The sequence below is a fragment of the Salvelinus namaycush genome, unplaced genomic scaffold, assembly GCF_016432855.1.
Source record: "Salvelinus namaycush isolate Seneca unplaced genomic scaffold, SaNama_1.0 Scaffold1082, whole genome shotgun sequence".
Taxonomy (NCBI): domain Eukaryota; kingdom Metazoa; phylum Chordata; class Actinopteri; order Salmoniformes; family Salmonidae; genus Salvelinus; species Salvelinus namaycush.
This window is the reverse complement of record NW_024057767.1, coordinates 54851-77019: the sequence shown is the minus strand read 5'-3', so window position 1 is coordinate 77019 and position 22169 is coordinate 54851. Positions and strand designations below refer to the sequence as shown.

At 46.2% G+C, this 22169-nt stretch overlaps 1 protein-coding gene across 1 annotated transcript; it reads left to right on the top strand.

Moving 5' to 3' along the window:
* The first annotated feature begins 8436 nt into the window (after positions 1-8436).
* Positions 8437-20824, top strand: LOC120035660 (1-acyl-sn-glycerol-3-phosphate acyltransferase gamma-like). Its single transcript, XM_038982236.1, has 10 exons — positions 8437-8717; positions 14035-14093; positions 14555-14779; positions 16404-16573; positions 16692-16853; positions 17387-17540; positions 17621-17723; positions 17822-17897; positions 18014-18212; positions 19764-20824. The coding sequence occupies exons 3-10, from the start codon at positions 14602-14604 to the stop codon at positions 19853-19855; spliced, it is 1134 nt and encodes a 377-aa protein (XP_038838164.1). The 5' UTR covers positions 8437-8717; positions 14035-14093; positions 14555-14601; the 3' UTR covers positions 19856-20824.
* The last annotated feature ends 1345 nt before the right edge of the window (positions 20825-22169 follow it).

The window sequence follows — 22169 nt, the reverse complement described above, 5'->3', positions numbered from 1 at the left end:
GGCGGCGGCTGCGTGTAACGTAAACGCAGTGCGCCCCGATGGTGAGCCGGTAACGATGACGCTGCTAATCTCCTCTCCCTCTCCTCTCCCTCCCCTCTCCCTCGCCGAAAGGACGCTGTCCTTTCCGACAGTACATTCCCAGCAAGCCGGCCAAATACGGCATCAAGTCGTGGGTGGCCTGCGACGCCAAGTCCAGCTACGCTTGGAAGAACGTGCTGCTTCTGAGCACGCGGCACGCGGAGCCCGACGTTAGCGATCGCCGAGACAGGAAACCGGCCCTCATCCTAGACTACAACTGCAACAAGGGCGGTGTGGACAACCTAGACAAGGTGGTCGGCACCTACAGCTGCAGACGGATGACCGCCCGCTGGCCCCTGGTCATCTTCCACAACATCCTCGACGTGTCCTCCTACAACGCCTTTGTCATATGGCGAGAGATCAACCCCGACTGGATGCCTGGGAAGCGGAACAAGAGGAGGGTGTTCCTGGAGCAGCTCGGAAAGGCGCTCGTGAAGCCCTTGATCCAAAGAAGGCAGCGTCTCCCCCGCACCGAAGCCGCCTCAGCACTTGTCAAAGTCATACGGGGCGAGCGTGTATCCGCCGAGGCTCGTCCGCAAGCCCGGGAGCAAGCCGCCGGCCCGGCCGCCGCCGCCGACCCAGCCCCGGCCGCCCGGCTGGGGGCGAGTAAGAGGAAGAGGTGTCAGCTCTGCCCACCCAAGAAGGACGCCAAGACACACACCGCGTGCTGCAGGTGTAAGAAATACATCTGCAAAGGCTGTTCACACCCATACTGTCACACTTGTGCCCACTGGGCCTTTAGCCAAGACGGGACAGGGTGACCCGGGGGGGACACTGTGTGCTAGGCATAATAGGAGGACAACGGGAGGGTTAAAAGAACAAGCAGAATCACAAATGTTCGCTAGGTTGTCAGACATTTTCCCCGACATGCAACCATCCCAGAGGCAGGGGAGAAAGGATGGTGATCCTGCTGGTTCTGTCTGCCTGCCAACCACATACCAAGCAGTTTCACCTGATTAATCCTGCTGGTTCTGTCTGCCTGCCAACCACATCCCAAGCAGTTTCACCTGATTAATCCTGCTGGTTCTGTCTGCCTGCCAACCACATCCCAAGCAGTTTCACCTGATTAATCCTGCTGGTTCTGTCTGCCTGCCAACCACATCCCAAGCAGTTTCACCTGATTAATCCTGCTGGTTCTGTCTGCCTGCCAACCACATCCCAAGCAGTTTCACTTGATTAATCCTGCTGGTTCTGTCTGCCTGCCAACCACATCTCAAGCAGTTTCACCTGATTAATCCTGCTGGTTCTGTCTGCCTGCCAACCACATCTCAAGCAGTTTCACCTGATTAATCCTGCTGGTTCTGTCTGCCTGCCAACCACATCCCAAGCAGTTTCACCTGATTAATCCTGCTGGTTCTGTCTGCCTGCCAACCACATCTCAAGCAGTTTCACCTGATTAATCCTGCTGGTTCTGTCTGCCTGCCAACCACATCCCAAGCAGTTTCACCTGATTTAATCCTAGCTAGTCGAAATACAGAATAATAATCAAGCATTTTGTCAACGTTGATAACAGTTTGGAAACTGGAGGTAGGCTGTCTCCCTACTGCGTTGACTTCGGTTTGCAGTATGACAAAGTCAATCACAAATGTCTTTGATACAGATGTTATTAGCAACTTCTGGGGTAGCTAGCTAAGTAGCTTTAGCCTGGTACTTAGCTAGAACCAATACAACCAGCCAGGAAAAATAATCAAACTGCAATCATTTTCAATATTCTTAGCAATGATTTAGGAATATATGTGACTACGTATTAGCTAGCCAGCCACTTGTTGTTCTATTGAAATCGAACTTCAGTTCATGAAAATAACTAGCTAGCTAACAAACTAAACAAGCTAGTCAGCTACCTAGCACTGTTGCCCCGAACTAGCGTTATAAGCAGCGAGCTAGCTTAATCTCGCTAGTGTGGCTTGACCGGGTCCGACCATCATCAACCAAATACGAAAACTGTTTTATAAATTAGGGGTATTTTAAGATGATGACACTTATCTAGATGGTTAGCTAGCTAACTATAGCTACTGAAACTGATGTAGAATTGCAATGTTTTGGGGGGGAGAACATTGTTTGCATCCATCAGCTAGTTAGCTTTTCTTCTGACCAGTACTGTCCCAGAGTTTGGGGAAGTGTGTCTGTCTCGTGCGGCAGGTGCAAGAGACAACTTTACCAGCATCATAGCACGTGTCGGTGAATCGCTGTGACATATGAAATACGAGTGATGTTGTAATCAATGTGTAATAACGACATAAAACAATTATGAACGTGTTAAATTATTATGTGACGTGCAGTCATATTCAGGTCCTGATTGGTCAACAAGTTTATTTGGTGTGTCAAATAGTGTTATTTGACGTATCTTTTATGACACGCAAAGACCCAAACGTCATTCCATACTAATCTCATAAAACGTCTCAATCTCACACTGTGTACTTCTAATTTGAAGCCTTTATACCTAATCTTTCACATTGTCTGGTTGCATAGATGTTTTCAGGAGTTTGCAGATTTGCATGTTGCCATAATAAATTCAGATAACTTAACCTTGTAAATTTGGTTAACCTTGTAATTAGTGCCAGTGGGTCATATAATTATATAGGCCTTGTTCCTCTAAAGAGGAGTTGACTAACAAATGTGTTTGTTAGGAATATCTTTGTCAGTAGAAATACCATTTAGGATACATAGTGATATTGTTTTTCCACACTCCACAGCATTCAACACGTTTGAAACCCACCCTCTTCCCCACTGCTTGGAATGCCAGAGATATTTAGAAGCCATGTTTGCTCTTGGATGGGGAGAGAAGGGTGAAACGTCACTTATAGAGGAAGACGTAATGTGGAACTGTGAAATTATGTTGTCTAGAATATGAATTGGACTTAGTCACTGCCTGTGGCATTTACTTATTCAGATCAGGTTTATTATCCCACCAGGGGGAAATTAATTTGGTCATGTGCCTAAAAAGACGTACATAAAACAATACAATTCATTTAAAGTGCAATAGCTACACATTTCAATAAAATTGCAATATGTTGTGTACTCAAGGGATCAACAGACTATTTATTGTCTGTTGGAATAAAAGATTCCCCATATCTTTCTGTTTTGATTTTCTTTTGAAGAATTCTCTTTCCCCTTGTCCGGCTGCTGCTGTGACTGAATTTTGAGTGAATGGGATTGGTACTGTCCTGTAAAATGCTGTCAAGTTTTAGGAGGATGTTTGTGTTTTGTGTACAGGTTGGTGGCTGATTCATGATCTATACCAATTATCCTTCCTGCCGTCCTAATCAAGCGCTGAAGTTTGACTTGGTCTTGCATTCGCATGTTTCCAAACACGCATATCAGACCAAAGGACAGCACACTCTGCAGGACAGATTTATAGAACATTTGTAAGATATGGCGGTCAACAGTAAAATGGTTCAGTTTGCGTAAAAAAAAAGACCTTTGCAAAGGCACAGTCATTGAATTTCAGCTTGTCTATTTCGATTCCCAGGAACTTATCTCACTCTATCGACTGATTTCCCATTGATCTTCGTAGGGGGTAGTGGAGTTCTATTCCTTCAGAAATCAATTTCCATCTCTTTGTTTTCTTAACGTTAATTTCAAGAAAGTTCTCTGCACACCACTGGATGAATTTAGCTGTTTCTCTGTCAACCTTGAAGAGAGGCTTGGTCTGAGTGGAGGAAACCCACAACAGCGATGTCATCTGCATATTAAAAGAAATGTGTGGGCTGCGTCAGAGGTTTGACAATCGTTTGTGTACAGTATCGGTGAAAGTACGCAAGCTTGAGGGGCTGCCGTATTTACCATTCTAGGTGTAGAGATGACAGATTTAAACTTCACTTGTTGAGTACGGTTCACAAGGAAACTATTAATTCACTTGCTCAGTAGAGAGTTGACACCCAAATTCACCAGCTTGTCCACCAGTAGGTGGGGTTGGATGGTGTTATCTATTTATTTCACCTTTATTTAACCAGGTAGTTGAGAATAAGTTCTCATTTACAACTGCGACCTGGCCAAGATAAAGCAAAGCAGTGCAACACAATCAACAACAGAGTTACACATGGAACAAACAAGCGTACAGTCAATAACACAATAGATTTTTTTTAAAGAAAGTCTATATACAGTGTGTGCAAATGGCGTGAGGGGGTAAGGTAATAAATAGACCATAGTAGCAAGTAATTACAATTTAGCAAATTAACACTGGAGTGATAGATGTGCAGATGATGATGTGCAAGTAGAAATACTGGTGTGCAAAAGAGCAGAAAAGTACATCAAAACAATATTGGGATGAGGTAGGTAGATTGGATGGGCTATTTACAGATGGGCTATGTACAGCTGCAGCGATCGGTTAGCTGCTCGGATAGCTGATGTTTAAAGTTAGTGAGGGAAATATAAGTCTCCAGCTTCAGCGATTTTTGCAATTCGTTCCAGTCATTGGCAGCAGAGAACTGGAAGGAAAGGCAGCCAAAGTAGGTGTTGGCTTTGGGAATGACAAGTGAGATATACCTGCTGGAGCGCATGCTACGGGTGGGTGTTGTTATCGTGACCAGTGAGCTGAGATAAGGCGGAGCTTTACCTAGCAAAGACTTATAGATGACCTATAGCCAGTGGGTCTGGCGACGAATATGTAGCGAGGGCCAGCCGATTTAGAGCATACAGGTCGCAGTGGTGGGTGGTATATGGGGCTTTGGTGACAAAAACGGATGGCACTGTGATAGACTGCATCCAGTTTGCTGAGTAGAGTGTTGGAGGCTATTTTGTAAATGACATCGCCGAAGTCGAGGATCGGTAGGATGGTCAGTTTTACTAGGGTATGTTTGGCGGCGTGAGTGAAGGATGCTTTGTTGCGGAATAGAAAGCCAGTTCTAGATTAAATTTTGGATTGGAGATGTTTAATATGAATCTGGAAGGAGAGTTTACAGTCTAGTCAGACACCTAGGTATTTTTAGTGTCCACATATTCTAAGTCAGAACCGTCCAGAGTAGTGATGCTAGTCGGCGGGCGGGTGCGGGCAGCGATCGGTTGAAGCTAGTTTTACTAGCGTTTAAGAGCAGTTGGAGGCCACGGAAGGAGTGTTGTATGGCATTGAAGCTCGTTTGGAGGTTTGTTAACACAGTGTCCAAAGGGCCAGATGTATACAGAATGGTGTCGTCTGCGTAGAGGTGGATCAGGGAATCACCCGCAGCAAGAGCGACATCTTTGATATATACAGAGAAAAGAGTCGGCCCGAGAATTGAACCCTGTGGTACCCCCATAGAGACTGCCAGAGGTCCGGACAACAGGCCCTCCGATTTGACACACTGAACTCTGTCTGAGAAGTAGTTGGTGAACCATGCGAGGCAGCCATTTGAGAAACCAAGGCTGTTGAGTCTGCCGATAATAATACAGTGATTGACAGAGTCGAAAGCCTTGGCCAGGTCGATGAAGACGGCTGCACAGTACAATATTTTATCGATGGCGGTTATGATATCGTTTAGTACCTTGAGCGTGGCTGAAGTGCACCCGTGACCAGCTCGGAAACCAGATTGCACAGCGGAGAAGGTACGTGGGTTTCGAAATGGTCAGTGATCTGTTTATTAACTTGGCTTTCGAAGACTTTAGAAAGGCAGGGCAGGATGGATATAGGTCTCTAACAGTGTGGGTCTAGAGTGTCACCCCCTTTGAAGAGGGGGATGACCGCGGCAGGTTTCCAATCTTTAGGGATCTCAGACGATACGAAAGAGAGGTTGAACAGACTGGTAATAGGGGTTGCAATAATTTCGGCAGATCATTTTAGAAAGAGAGGGTCCAGATTGTCTAGCCCAGCTGATTTGTACGGATCCAGGTTTTGCAGCTCTTTCAGAACATCTGCTATCTGGATTTGTGTGAAGGAGAAGCTGGGGAGGCTTGGAGCTGTTGGCTTGGGTTGGGGTAGCCAGGAGGAAAGCATTGCCAGCCGTAGAGAAATGCTTGTTGAAATTCTCGATTATCGTGGATTTATCGGTGGTGACAGTGTTACCTAGCCTCAGTGCAGTGGGCAGCTGGGAGGAGGTGCTCTTGTTCTCCATGAACTTTACAGTGTCCCAGAACCTTTTGGAGTTAGAGCTACAGGATGCAAATTTATGTTTGAAACAGCTAGCCTTAGCTTTCCTAACTGCCTGTCTATATTTGTTCCTAACTTCCCTGAACAGTTACATATCGCGGGGACTATTCGATGCTATTGCAGTCCGCCACAGGAAGTTATTGTGCTGGTTGAGGGCAGACAGGTCTGGAGTGAACCAAGAGCTATATCTATTCCTAGTTCAAATTTTTTTGAATGGAGCATGCTTATTTAAGATGGTGAGGAAGGCACTTTTAAAGAATAACCAGGCATCCTCTACTGACGGGATGAGGTCAATGTCATTCCAGGATACCCCGGCCAGGTCGATTAGAAAGGCCTGTTCGCTGAAGTGTTTTAGGGAGCGTTTGACAGTGATGAGGGTTGGTCGTTTAGATAGGACAGTGGTGTGGGGCCTGATCACCTCCATGAAAGCACTGTAACAAAGCGTTTTAAAACGTTGAGCAACGGAAAGTAAACATTTTCATTTTATCAGACCAATCCAGGCACTCCCAGTTTCCATCTGCTTTCTTCCATTTTGTTGACTATTGAACACGACCCAGGCCCTTCCTCATTGCTGGACTCATCACAGCAGCTGAGCTTCTCCACCCAATCCCCCCATATAAATGGATGGTGATTTATCCAAGGTGCTGCTGCAAGAGCACTAATCAGTGCTAATCTGTTCTGGGCCAGATTAGCGCTTTGTTATCCTACATCTCTCATTTTCCTCTCTCTACAAAGGAGGCTCCTTCTGTGTTCCCTCTGTTTGAACACTTTTCAACCAGTATGTCTTGATTATTGTTCTCGTCTCGTGGGGATCTGGTGCGAAGCCGTCGCCGACTAGCTCTTTCGTTTCTCACCTGAGTTGCTTTCCTGTTGCGCAGATGGACGCTCCCTCCTCATCCTCCTCTTTTCCTTGGGATTTAGTGTTCATGCTGTCATCATAATTTGTCTCCTATGCGTATTAGCATGAGTCTCAGGCACCGTGGACACTGACTCCTCCTCGTCCTCCTCTTAAAACGCTTTGGAGATTTTCATCTCTTTTTCTTTTCCGTGATCCTTTTTTCTTTCCTTTGGGGGGGGGGGGGGAATCAAGGAGGGGGGTGAAGATGCTGAACCAGGGGGCCGTGATGCTCTTTACAGGGCTGTGTGGGGCACTGGTGGTGCTGGCGATCGCCTACTATACCTACTGGTAAGTCCTGTTGAGGGAGCAGTCGAGGATCGCGCCAGAACTTATAAGAACTTTATAGACATGACTGGTACGTTTGTTGACTCCAACTGCGTGAGGATGTGGGCAACCACAAACTATAAATTAAAATCTATTCAACTGCCTGACTCTGGTTTTGGTAGACTGGGCTTGGTTGGTTGTTGACTTCTGTGGGTTTGTCTTATTTGTTCAGACGTGGCTCGGGACCTTCTGCTGAGTAACATCTTGGCCAAGTTTAGCCTGTTTCGGAAGGCCAATGGAGGCCAGGCTGTTTCTCCCTGTTAATCAGTTTAGCCCTGAGTGGCTATTGCTAATCTCTGCCACATCCCACATCCAATCAGGCCTTTTGTGTGTGTGTGTGTGTGTGTGTGTGTTTACCCTTGCATACTTGGTAGCCTGCTAAATAGCATTAACCTGGTACATAATCAATGGCAATTTACATCCTTTGCCTGCTATGTAGGCTAGGCCAGGGGTTGTAAATCTTTTCCTGTTTCAAGACTCACTGAAACGCTTAAACAAATATATGGGGACCCCCTACATCAGAAATCACATTAAGACACTTATAAAAATGACATTTCACAATGTGTTAATGCCTACATACATACTATATGTGAGATGTTTGTAGTTGTATCTACTGAAATCTGCCTGAGGCCTCCTAGTTGGCAAACAGTGGACTTCTTAGGATATGTTTGGGTAAATCATCAAATAACACGATGACTCCATTTGGTCTCAAACTAATAGAAAAGCAGCCTTATGGGCACCATGCCCATAGAAAGCAAGAGATGAGTTGACAACTGAACATCCCCAAAATGTATAGGCCTGTGTATAGACTTAAAAAAACCAAACACGTGTTCTTTTTCTTCCACTCAATTTAATTCAGTGATTAGAATAGTGTGTGTCAGGGGAGACGAAAGCAGGACGTGGTCTCCCCCACGCTCCTTATACCTGGGGAAAATTATGGCTGAACTTTTTTAACCTCTTTGTGTGCGTGTGTGTCACTCAGTTCGTTGGCCCAGTATTGACGGCCAGCCATTCGTCTGAGGGGATCAGGTGATGGCAGACATCCCCCTCTCCCCATCCCCCCTCACCAGGCAGCGCTTTGGCAGGCAGGCTGAGGGAGCGTCTCCCTCTCCTTTTGTCTCTCGCTCCTTTTTGTTCTGTGTGGGGACAAGTTTCCCACTCTGCTGATGGACGGCCTTGTGAGATGTCATTAGTCTCTTAGGCAAGACTCCAAAGTTCACCCATGTTTACTGAGGAGCGCTGGTGTTTCTCGAGCTCTCTTTCCCACTATTTGTAATTCTCACTCTGTTCCTGTCTGTGGGCAAAGCGAAGGCTTCACACTTTGACAAAACTACTTGCTCTCTCTTCCAGAACAAGGTTAGTGGTATTTATGCTCATTTCCCAGGGGCTATTGGTGTGAATGGGATGTTATTTTACGAATATTGACATCGTTGGACGATGGAATTACTAGTCAAAGAAAAAATGTCTCCGTGTTAACTCAATCACCTGTTTGACTGTGAACTGATGCTCCTACTGTAGAGAAATAGATAGGCTATACCGGTAGTTAAAATGTTAAGGATGCATGCTATTATCTCCTTGCCGATGCCAGACGCACTGTATCAACTGTTCGTATTATAATTAAACTGTTTGCAGAGTTGATATTGCCTGCTACAGTTTTTACGTTTGACTGCCGTGGTTGTTTGGTGAAGGAAGCAGTCCAACGCTTTGCAACCTGATGTCAATGTGGGGGAAAAGCTGAAGTTTGATAGCCTATACCAAAGATCAGTATCCGTGGAGAATGTCACCCGCCTTTGTGGATGTCTGCTTGATTCTTGAGTTTCGGGAAAAGGACGTTTTCTTGCCTTCAGCGCTATCTGCAGGAAACGTCCTTCATTTAATGGGCCATTTAAAACATGAGACCTACACCACACCCTGTTATGCCTTGGCTGTATGGCATCTATCACAACTCCTCAGGGCAGTGAAATTAGAACAGAACCTTGTACTATTGAGAAAGTTGATTGGGAAATCCTAGTCAGCCCACGGAGAAATATGCACACGTGTCACTGTGCTTGCTCAACAGTATAGCTTCCTTCCTCACAAGTCCTTACTGACCCTTGATCTCGGATCCTCTGCTTCTCAAACAAGTGACCCGCGCTTGACTACGCTGTTGAAAAGATAGCAGTTCGAAAGTACAGGTGGAGACGTTTCAAGCTGGGGAATGAGGTTATGAATCCAACTCGGTTACACTCACACCTCCTAAACTCACTCCACAGTGACCCCAGTCGTTGAGCAGAGTGCAGCTTTAGATCTGGGTCACGGCACCAAGACTGCCCGTTTGACAGTGTCTTAGCCAACTATAGCTAGCATATAGCTAGCAGTTTGATAGCTTGAAATGTCTCCACCCACGTTAAGTAGTGAGGTTATGAATCCAACTCCGTTGCACACACACACACACACACACACAGGAGGGTGAGAGTTAGTGTGTTCAGAGGGACCAAGTCTATGTTCTCTCAGCCATATGTTCCCTCAGTTCCCACAGCCCTATGTTCCCTCAGTTCCCACAGCCCTATGTTCCCTCAGTTCCCACAGCCCTATGTTCCCTCAGTTCCCACAGCCCTATGTTCCCACAGCCCTATGTTCCCACAGCCCTATGTTCCCACAGCCCTATGTTCCCTCAGTTCTCACAGCCCTATGTTCCCACAGCCACAGCCCTCTGTTCCCACAGCCCTCTGTTCCCACAGCCCTATGTTCCCTCGGTTCCCACAGCCCTATGTTCCCTCGGTTCCCACGGCCCTATGTTCCCTCGGTTCCCACGGCCCTATGTTCCCTCGGTTCCCACGGCCCTATGTTCCCTCGGTTCCCACGGCCCTATGTTCCCTCGGTTCCCTCGGCCCTATGTTCCCTCGGTTCCCACGGCCCTATGTTCCCTCGGTTCCCACGGTCCTATGTTCCCTCGGTTCCCACGGTCCTATGTTCCCTCGGTTCCCACGGCCCTATGTTCCCTCGGTTCCCACGGCCCTATGTTCCCTCGGTTCCCACAGCCCTATGTTCCCTCGGTTCCCACAGCCCTATGTTCCCTCGGTTCCCACAGCCCTATGTTCCCTCGGTTCCCACCGCCCTATGTTCCCTCGGTTCCCACAGCCCTATGTTCCCACAGCCCTATGTTCCCTCGGTTCCCACAGCCCTATGTTCCCTCGGTTCCCACAGCCCTATGTTCCCACAGCCCTATGTTCCCTCAGTTCCCACAGCCCTCGGTTCCCACAGCCCTATGTTCCCACAGCCCTATGTTCCCACAGCCCTATGTTCCCTCGGTTCCCACAGCCCTCGGTTCCCACAGCCCTCGGTTCCCACAGCCCTATGTTCCCACAGCCCTATGTTCCCTCGGTTCCCACAGCCCTATGTTCCCTCGGTTCCCACAGCCCTATGTTCCCTCGGTTCCCACAGCCCTCGGTTCCCACAGCCCTATGTTCCCTCGGTTCCCACAGCCCTCGGTTCCCACAGCCCTCGGTTCCCACAGCCCTATGTTCCCTCGGTTCCCACAGCCCTATGTTCCCTCGGTTGCCACAGCCCTCGGTTCCCACAGCCCTCGGTTCCCACAGCCCTATGTTCCCTCGGTTCCCACAGCCCTATGTTCCCTCGGTTGCCACAGCCCTCGGTTCCCACAGCCCTATGTTCCCTCAGCCCTATGTTCCCTCAGCCCTATGTTCCCTCAGCCCTATATTTGAGTAGATGCTGGTCAGATACATGTTGTTTTTTTATCTCAGAAAATGCCTTTTGGGCTGCTGGAATATTGACAAAAGGTCAAGGTCATAGTGATTAAACAATTCAGTGGGTTCCAACAATAAGCATTGGTGCCAACATTGATTGAAATTGGTTCAGTGGGTACTGAGGTTACTCAAGTCCACGCTCTGTGGGTGGGACCTCCTGTGGAGTTGGTACAGCTGGCCTGTAGTACACACACACACAGACATTGATTTGACTCTTTCTAGGATGTGATTTGACAAAAACAGTGTGACTTTGACTTAATGCTCATTCCGTTATTAGGCCACTGTAGTTATCACTGTTTTAGGATGGGTTCGGTATAGCTTTGGAAAGTAGCCTATTTTATTATTGAGATTGGACATAGGAATTGGGGCACAGTAGGTGACATTTCTGTAGTGGATACAGTATTACTAATTCTGTAGTATTACTAATGATAGTAATATGTGGAAGGGAGTGGAGTGATGCAGGGCTGCTGTTTGAGGGTGTGTGTGGGGTCTAGATTTAGCAAAGAGGACACACCAGAATCCCAGAGGTTGAATGGGGAAAGTGTTGCCAATTTAGAGACTTTGTCTCTATATTTAGCGAGTTTTAAAACCGCTCCAGAGACTATTGTTAACCTAGCAACAAATGCAGCTACTTATCAGGCTGCCTTGGAGAGTTTTGAAACTGCTCCAGAGACTGTTATTGTTCAGAGCCTAGCAACAAATGCAGCTACTTATCAGGCTGCCTTGGAGAGATTTGCCACCAAGGGGTTTTAATAGCATTTGGAGACTTTTCCCACTCAATTCTGGGATTATCTTTCTGCAACAGAAGTCACAGCAACATCACACAAAGAGTTAACACTTTGTGACAACTGCTGATGTAAAAAGGGCTATATAAAATATATTTGATTGATAGATTGACAGGCATAGAGGAAAGGGGAGAGTGTGCGAAAACGCTACTTTGGGGACCGCAGCTGTGTTGCAGCAAGGCAGGTTGTGCTGTGACTTTGAAAAAAAAGTTGGCAATACACTGAATGGGGCTAGTTTAGGAGTTGGACACTGTGTGTGTGTGTGTGTGTGTGTGTGAAAAAGAGAGCAAGAAAGGGAGTGAGTAAGGAGTTGCTGGCCTTGTTCCAACTAGGTGAAAGGGTGTGTGAGCGTGTGTGTGGGTATGCGGACATGTACATATCAGTGAGAGGGAGGTTATGTGCAACGCCATTTGGGTGGAAGGGCGTTTATTTTTGTGGGCAAGCTGTGTTTTTAACCTGATAGTTTCCTATATTATATTGGGGAAATATAAATGGAAATAAGTCACAGAAACTGACTGGTTGTCTGCTGAACTCCTCAGAATGAACCTGCTCTTTTCTTTTTTGTCACAGTTCTCTGTTTTATTCAGTTGTATGTTTGCAGTCTTTTTTAAGAATTGTTTGCGGCCATTTGGTGCAAGTTAGATTCTGTTTTGGGAAAGAGTTAAGATGTTTTTTTTTTAATAGATTTTATTTCACCTTTATTTAACCAGGTAGGCCAGTTGAGAACAAGTTCTCATTTGCAACTGTGACTTGGCCAAGATAAAGCAAAGCAGTTCGACACATACAACAACACAGAGTTACACATGGTATAAACAAACGTACAGTCAATAATACCGTAGGGAAAGTCTATATACAGTATGTGCAAATGAGGTAGGATAAGGGAGGTAAGGCAAGAAATAGGCCATGGTGGTGAAGTAATTACAATATAGCAATTAAACACTGGAATGGTAGATGTGCAGAAGATGAATGTGCAAGTAGAGATACTGGGGTGTAAAGGAGCAAGATAAATACAGTATGGGGATGAGGTAGTTGGATGGGCTATGTACAGGTGCAGTGATCTGTGAGCTGCTCTGACAGCTGGTGCTTAAAGCTAGTGAGGGAAATATGAGTCTTCAGCTTCAGTGATTTTTGCAGTTCGTTCCAGTCATTGGCAGCAGAGAACTGGAAGGAAAGGCGGCCAAAGGAAGAATTGGCTTTGGGGGTGACCAGTGAGTATTACCTGCTGGAGCGCATGCTACGGGTGGGTGCTGCTATGGTGACCAGTGAGCTGAGATAAGGCGGGGCTTTACCTAGCAGAGACTTGTAGATGACCTGGAGCCAGTGGGTTTGGCGACGAGTATGTTGAGTAGAGTGTTGGAGGCTATTTTGTAAATGACATCGCCGAAGTCGAGGATCGGTAGGATGGTCAGTTTTATGGGGGTATGTTTGGCAACATGAGTGAAGGATGCTTTGTTGTGAAATAGGAAGCCGATTCTAGATTTAAATTTGGATTAGTGTTTACAGTCTAACCAGACACCTAGGTATTTGTAGTTGTCCACATATTCTAAGTCAGAACCGTCCAGAGTAGTGATGCTGGACGGGCGGGCAGGTGCGGGCAGCGATCGGTTGAAGAGCATGAATTTAGTTTTACTTGCATTTAAGAGCAGTTGGAGGCCACGGAAGGAGAGTTGTATGGCATTGAAGCTCGTCTGGAAGTTAGTTAACACAGTGTCCAAAGAAAGGTCAGATGTATACAGAATGGTGTCGTCTGCGTAGAGGTGGATCAAAGAATCACCCGCAGCAAGAGCGATATCATTGATAGTTACAGAGAAAAGAGTCAGCCATAGAATTGAACCCTGTGGCACCCCCATAGAGACAGCCAGAGGTCCGGACAACAGGCCCTCCGATTTGACACACTGAACTCTATCAGAGAAGTAGTTGGTGAACCAGGCGAGGCAATCATTTGAGAAACCAAGGCTGTTGTGTCTGCCGATAAGAATGTGGTGATTGACAGAGTCAAAAGCCTTGGCCAGGTCAATTAATACGGCTGCACAGTAATGTCTCTTATCGATGGCTGTAAGGATATCGTTTAGGACCTTGAGCATGGCTGACTGTTAAACTGATTGTGACTAGTTTGTAATGATGTTCTTCTCTGTCCCACAGGTCTGTGGTATTGGCTGACGGACCGTGCAAACGGGGCTTGTGAAAGGGAACCCACCGTGGTTAGTTGCACTGGAATTTCTGAACATTATCACCCTTCCATTATTAACCCAGCCTCATCGAAGGGGTCAGAAGTTTTCCCTGACCATGGGACCAGACTAAGAAAACTCTGGGTCCTCGTCATAGCCAATAAGGCTCAGACCTATTCCTGGTCAGATCAGATGGTCAGGGGAAACTCCTTTCCCTACTCATATTCATAAACATCCTCTTTTAAAGGGTAGGAAGCATGAGGTTTTTACTCACCGAAGTAACAACAGTGTGGTCAAATACTTAGTAACTTAATTCTAGTCATGATCATAGTTATGTTATTTTTTGTACATATTTATTAACTTCTTTTGGATATCTTCGGAACTACCCACAATGCACTATTTCTCAACGTCATATGGAGAACCGGTGCTACCTGGTGGTAATTTCCACAGGATTAAATGGAAATGTATTGTTTTTTTGTGGTGTTCTCCCCCAGGTCGGTAGTGTGTTGGTGGCCCTGCTAGCCCCTAGACAGCCCTGGCCATGGGGCTGATAGCGTACATCAAGAGCCTGTTCATCCTGCAGCTGCTCGTTGGCTTTGTGTTTGTGGTCAGCGGCCTCATCATCAACTTCATTCAGCTCTGCACCTGCGTCCTATGGCCCATCGACAGGCAGCTCTACAGAAAGATCAACACCCGCCTCTCCTACTCCCTCTGGAGCCGTGAGTCACACTCAGTCTTGGGTCGTGTATTTGTTTGTGTGTGTGTGTGAGAGGGGGGGCTCGGCTCAGAGCAGCACATTCTGTCTGTTGTCCCAAAACAAACCAGTCTTAAATGCAGTGCAAACTCCACCCACATAGTGTACTGGTTTTGGTGTTCCCCTCTATCCCTCTCGTTGCTGTGTTGTGTGCATTCCTCTCTCATGCGGTCTGTGTGTGGGGCTGCCGGTGAACAATGGGCGCAATGGATTTTGGTCATTGTAGTTCATTACCACGTTTTCTGCACTGAACTAGGTTGAATATTTGTCTGTTGAAAACTACAACTCCCTACAGCATCCCACAGTTCGTTCTTGATTTGATGTCTCTTGTGCTTGATAGGATTTCTCTCTAGAGAACCGGGCATTGTGCTCACACACAAAAAATATCTAAATGGAATTCAAGTAATAATCAAACATAAAAATAATTTGGTTAATTGTTGATGGTGTGTTTAATAATTATGAACATGCTAAGGATTGACTGGTTGATGCGCAGATAGTACTCTGTGGCTCGACCAAGTGTGAACGCTGTAGCATTTATTTATTTTTACCTTTACTTAACTAGGCAAGTCAGTTAAGAACAAATTCTTATTTTCAATGACAGCCTACCGGGGAACATTCTGCCTTGTTCAGGGGCAGAATGACAGATTTTTAAAAACTTGTCAGCTCGGGGATTCGACCTTGCAACCTTTTGGTTACTAGTCCAACGCTCTAACCTGCGTGTTTGTGTGAGAGAAGCCTGTATCACGGGAATCTGGTTCACTTCAGCCTACTTATTGGTTACACCCACAGGGTGTTATTTTCATTAGGAAGAACATGGCTTGTTTCCTAGCATAAACATACACTGTTGGTGTGAACTGAGTTTACACTGATGTGATTTTTACAGGTTCAATGTTTTGTGCCGGGAATTGACACTGGTGTAAAATGTAATTCGTTGCGACTGGTTACATTCTGACCACACCGCTCCCATCGCGTGCGCGAACGTGGCAAAATACATTTACACATGTTATTCAGTCATTGCACCCACGTCTGCGTAGCCAGGTGCCAAAATATAACTTGTTTCTATTTGTAACGCTTGATGCGCTGCAAGTCCTGCCTCTCCCATCTCCTCATTGGTTTTTAGGAGCATATACCCACGTGGGTGATTGAAAGACGAACTGAGGTCCACAATCCAGAGCAGTTGGTGGTGGTAATGCACCTTAAAGTTGGTTGCCAACCTCCATATAAAGTCCAGAGAAGAAGAAGAAGCCTGAAGGAGGAGAGATTACGAGAAACAAACTCGGGTTTACCGTTTTATCTGTGGATTATTTGTCAGAGTAGAGGACCTTGTGCATTTCAGGTTAAATAACAACCCAGTGTTTATATCCCAGGACAAATTAGCTAGCAACAGCAAGCTAGCTAGCTAAATTGTCATAAATATTTGCTTATCGACCTGTCCCCAAATTAATATAGTTGGTTTTGATATTTCAACCTGCGTGACCTGATCACGTCTGGTGTGGGGGGACAAAATTGATGTGACTGGGTGGTTCATTGTGACGGAGTTTACACTGGTTCGTTGTCTTAACTCTCTGCTGGCCCTCTCTGTCCTGTAGAGCTGGTGATGCTGCTGGAGTGGTGGTCGGGTACAGAATGCACCATATTCGCAGACCAGGCCACGGTGGACAAATTTGGCAAGGAGCACGTCATCATAATCCTCAACCACAACTACGAGATCGACTTCCTCTGCGGCTGGACCATGTGTGAACGCTACGGCGTGCTTGGAGTGAGTACGTGTGTGTGTGAGAGAGGGGGATTGAGTTTAGCCGTCTATATCTACTGTTTATGAAAATAAAATGTTTTGTAGGTTGGCTGAACGAAGTCGTTTTGTCTTGTCTTCTCAGGCTTCAAAGGTCTTGGCCAAGTACGAACTGCTGAAGGTCCCTCTGATTGGTTGGACCTGGTACTTCCTGGAGATTGTCTTCTGTAAGAGGAAGTGGGAGGAGGACAGAGACACCGTGTTCAAAGGCCTGACCCAGCTAAAGGATTACCCTGAGTTTATGTGGGTGAGTAGGACGACAAACCGACAACACAATGACGTTTGCCCCTCTCCCCCTGACCGTCACCGCGTCTCTGTATGGAGTTGTACCCTGGGGCGTGTTCATTAGGCATCAAACGGATGAAAAACGCATATCGGTAAACAGAAATATGCGTTTTTCATCTGTTTTCCGCTGAGTGCCCAAATAAACACGGCCCAAGAATTGTTGGTGGGTACGTGCACACAATCTAAGCCAGTAATCTGACAAACTCTCATGGGGGGGAAATGCAAGGGAGAGAGGATCTGAGAGGAGGAACCAAAGAAATACAACTGAGATTCTGTGTGTGTTGTTTGTGCATGTGTACGTGTTACTGTGGACAGTGTTTCCAGAAAGGCAGGGTGTGTCTGAGGTAGTTCACCTCTGTTGGCGTTCCTACCTTCTGTAGTTTCCAGTGGGACAAACGGGGATTACAAGGTCATGAGCTTTAGTGTGTTAAGTGTTTGCCCTCCAAAGACATCAACAGTGTGTGTGTTTGTTGACTTGTCTCTCTCTCTCTTCAGTTCCTCTTGTACTGTGAAGGCACCCGTTTCACACCGAAGAAGCATGAGATCAGTATGGAGATAGCAGAGAGTAAAGGTCTACCGAAACTCAAATACCATCTACTGCCCAGAACCAAAGGCTTCACCACAACACTGAGCTGTCTCAAAGGCACAGGTGGGACACGCACACGCACAAGCAAGTGCCCACACACATTTGCAGCATCACACTCATGGTCGCACTCTTTCCTTTCTCAGTATCTGCTGTGTACGACGTGACACTGAATTTCAGAGACAAGAAGGTCCCAACGCTGCTGGGAATCGTCAGTGGAAAGAAGTACATGGCGGATATGAATATCAAGTAGGTGGCGCCTATCCTTCTCCCACAAACAAAGGCAGTGACTTGCTGACCTTTAGTAGCGTTGTACTGAACTGACAGTTCCTCTCCTTCCTGTATAGGCGGTACCCAGTGGAGGAAATCCCAGAGGACGAGAAGGAGTGTGCAACCTGGCTTCACAAGCTCTACCAGCGGAAGGTGCCGGGAACTCAGCTTTCCCTCCCATTTATTTACCCTTTCTAGCCATAAGTCAATGACTCTCCACTAATATAATATTGACAACATTCTCTCTTTCTTCCTTTCTCTTTCTGTAGGATGCACTGCAGGAGCACTACGAGAAGGAGGGCAGTTTCCCCGGTCCCACCATCAAGCCCCCCCGTCGGCTGTGGACGCTGCTCAACTTCCTCTTCTGGGCCACCCTGCTTCTCACCCCCCTCCTCAACTTCGCCTGTGGGGTGTTTGTCAGCGGCTCTCCCCTCCTCATCGTCGGCTTCCTGATCTTCTGCATCATCGGTGCGGATGCCACCCATTTAGCCTGCGCTAAGCCTACTGCTTTTTCCAAGTTCTTCTGTTGTTAGGACCTTCCTGTACTATATAATCTAATTTTGACTCATTATTGGCTCGTTTCCCGAACACAGAATAAGCCTAGTCCTAGACTAAAAAGCTATTTCAATAGAGATTCTCCATTTAAGCATGTGTTTTAGTCCAGGACTAGGGCTCCCGAGTGGCGCAATGGTCTAAGGCACTGCATCTCAGTGCAAGAGGCGCCACTACAGTCCCTGGTTCGAATCCAGGCTGTATCACATCCGGCCGTGATTGGGAGTCCCATTAGGGCGGCGCTCAATTGGCACAGCATCGTCTGGGTTTGGCCCGGGGTAGGCTGTCATTGTAAATAAGAATTTGTTCTTAACTGACTTGCCTAGTTAAATAAATACACATTTATCTGCTCTAAATGTATAGTGTAAATAAAGCATGGCTCTAGACTACCCTTTTCTGCTGCTTTTTCAGTTGATGGCACAAGATTTGGTCGCACCAATTCTTTTCACCACTGAGCGCCAATTAATAACGACCAGGCTGATGATGAATAGTCATCTTTTATCTTTTATTTATAAAAAATAAGACATCAAAAGCAAAACCCAAATACTTGTAAGCAAATAATTTTAAAGCGAGAGTCTAACTCTATGACAAATGATTTGAACAAATATTTGAAAATGAATGCAATAATCGTTTTTCGGTTAAACTTTCCCAGAAACCAATCCTATTGAATAGATTTTGCCTACGCTCTTGCCTGCATGTACTACCTTTTGGTTGCGCTCCTCGTATCTTTGCTTTCGATGTTTTGTCATTATTTTTCCACGAAGGGCGGGGTTTAGAGGGAGGCATAGACAATTAGTCTCCATTGGTCCGCTAGTTTTGGAGTGACGGTTCGTCTTAACCCAATCAAAGAACATGATAGACAGGCTTTTTTCCTATTGCCTACTTAAGTAGATGGTCTGACGTCAGTACTTCAAAATTCTCAGTCACGGGTCAATACTCTACGGATATTAGAAGCATGTCTATCAACACATTTAATGACAAACCATCTAACTACTTAGGTAAACATATTAATTACCTTTCGCACAGCGTTCGGCGCAGGTGTTGGTAACTGGTTCGCCATACACCTGCGCCGAACGTTGTGCAACTGGTCATTTTTGGAATTCAATACATATGGCGTGAAATTGACCCCATACTATTTTTAGCGATTTTGAACAGTCACTCTACAGTTGTAGGGCCCTATAAAAAATCTGTTTTATCTTTTCGTAAATTCCGTTTTCCTGATTCCATCTTTGCAGTCAACATTCGAAATCAGGGAAGTTTTTTGGGAAAGACTTTAGAAATGTTCATTCAAACAGCACATGATGACTGAATGAGTGTTTTGGTTGCAGTGTTGAGCCCTGTATAGTATGTACATGTGATTGCCTACTCCTGTATCTGCACTTTGTTAATTTGTATTATACCTCAGTTTTTGTCCTCTGCTTTTTTTCTACTATTATTGACAAATCTCTCTGTCTCCTCTCTCCACAGCCTCCATAGCAGTGCGCCGCCTGATCAGTGTATCTGAGGTGAACAAAACCGGCTCTACTTACGGCAAAATGGAGGGCAAGAAGGAGAACTAGAACTCTTTATGGCAGTCACGTTACGGTCCCTCTACTGTCAATATACTCGGGGTCTGAGCGGTCGTTGCGGTCCCCGCACAGATACACCCTGTGCAGCCACCCTCCTGCAAAAATATGTTAAAACACAGCAGGAAGGTGGGGGGGATATAACCGAATAGACTTTTTAGACGTAAGTTAAAATATTGATTATGATGATTGTGACTCAGAACAAAATTTGAAATGGAATTGTTGCAGTTGACTCTCAGTGAATGCATCCTTCCGGTGAGAGGGGGGGTGACAGACAGCAGGACTGAATGGTAGATACCAGGGGGTGTATCTCTTTAACACCCAACGCTCCCTGCACCGCAGCTCGAGGTCCCCCATCGGTGTCGGTCTCCTCTGCACAGCCTTGTGGTTTCACCTCATCCACGTGCTGCAGAATTTTCATGTTTCAGCAGTACCACTTCCTCCAACACGCACCCCACTTCCTGCCACAGTAGCCCACCCTAAATAAGTTCTCTCCACCTATCAAAGATCCTAATTTTCTGCTTCAGTATCTCTGACTGGGCCAGCCCAATACCAGTCAGATGTCCCTCTGTAGTTTCAGCAAGGGGCTCTACTGTCTGGAGAAGACAGATTCCCAGCATGCTTTAGCTCCCCACCCTTACCCCCATGAAGGTTGGGTGTGGAGGTGAAGGAATCTTAACGCCTCTGAGCACATCCTGTTATTTGTTTGTCCGTCTCCTCATGAAACTTGTGTTGAATCCTGACACAAACGAGATTGAGCATGCTGCTACTCCTGCCGTCCTTCCCAGAAAAGCACAGACGTGGCGGCCAACCTCGCACCAATGAAATGCAGTATTTAACGTTAATATAAAGCCAGGTTTGGCCCTGAGTTGATTTCTGAGTTGCTTGTAGATCCCAGAAATACTGATTGTTATAAACAATAAAACATTTACCGTTTGGTTGCCAATGAATATACAAAAGTGATTGAATGATGGGATTTCATTTCTTTCCCTACAGTACTCTGGCGAGAATTGTTCAAAGGGTTTTGATGAGTGCTTTTCGTCAATGGTGGATCAACATCTAATTAACACAAATTAATTGTAAGATAGTTAGGCCTACCATCCCACCACACTGGTCCCCTGTCTATTTGACCCCTTAGTGTATGCAATATAATGTCTGTAACCACAGTTTGAATGCCTTTAGGCCCAATATAAGGTGACACAAAGCTAGTATAGGAGCTGAGGACTCGTCTGAGGATGACATCATCACTAACACTGGCTGTCCCTGCCATCCAACTCGGCTGCCAGCAGAATAGATTTATGCTTTGACCACAGGCCATTTGCTGAGTGGATTTGTCATATCCATAATTGGATTTTCCAGCATTTTATAAGAAAAATAAGCATAATACTTAATGCATGGCCAGTTATTGTCATTCTAAAATGCTATGCCTCTCCCACCCCCTGAAATTAGCCCAATAACATATTAAAAAGTAGGCCTACATGGCCCATATCAGACAGGTGTGTTATTTAAGTAATAAGACTGATCACCTACAGTGTATAAAACTGATGAAGCATAGTGGCTATATATAGATGGCTGAAGCATGGGGTTAACCATCTGCATTAATACCCCACTGGTCTAATAATTAGATCAGACGACGAGATTTTTGCTAGTTAGGCAGGTATTGATGAGCCCAGTGTTGGGCAGTTGGACAGTGGAGGAAGCAAAGCAGTTAGCAGCACACAGGTGCTGCTGATACTACTGCTGCATCTGCTATTGCTGCTGCTCCTACTGCTATTGCTGCTGCTGCTCCTACTGCTATTGCTGCTATTGCTGCTGCTCCTACTGCTATTGCTGCTGCTGCTATTGCTGCTGCTCCTACTGCTATTGCTGCTGCTGCTCCTACTGCTATTGCTGCTGCTCCTACTGCTATTGCTGCTGCTGCTCCTACTGCTATTGCTGCTCCTACTGCTATTGCTGCTGCTGCTATTGCTGCTGCTCCTACTGCTATTGCTGCTGCTCCTACTGCTATTGCTGCTGCTCCTACTGCTATTACTGCTATTGCTGCTGCTCCTACTCCTACTGCTATTGCTGCTGCTCCTACTGCTATTGCTGCTATTGCTGCTGCTCCTACTGCTATTGCTACTATTGCTGCTGCTCCTACTGCTATTGCTGCTGCTCCTACTGCTATTGCTGCTGTTGCTGCTGCTCCTACTGCTATTGCTGCTGTTGCTGCTGCTCCTACTGCTATTGCTGCTGTTGCTGCTGCTCCTACTGCTATTGCTGCTATTGCTGCTGCTCCTACTACTATTGCTGCTATTGCTGCTGCTCC

Coding starts and splice junctions, on each gene's coding strand:
- LOC120035660 (XM_038982236.1), top strand. CDS start 14,602: ATGGGGCTGATAGCGTACATCAAGAGCCTGTTCATCCTGCAGCTGCTC. Junction 14,780..16,403: donor CTCCTACTCCCTCTGGAGCC/GTGAGTCACACT, acceptor TCTGTCCTGTAG/AGCTGGTGATGCTGCTGGAG. Junction 17,898..18,013: donor ACAAGCTCTACCAGCGGAAG/GTGCCGGGAACT, acceptor CTCTTTCTGTAG/GATGCACTGCAGGAGCACTA.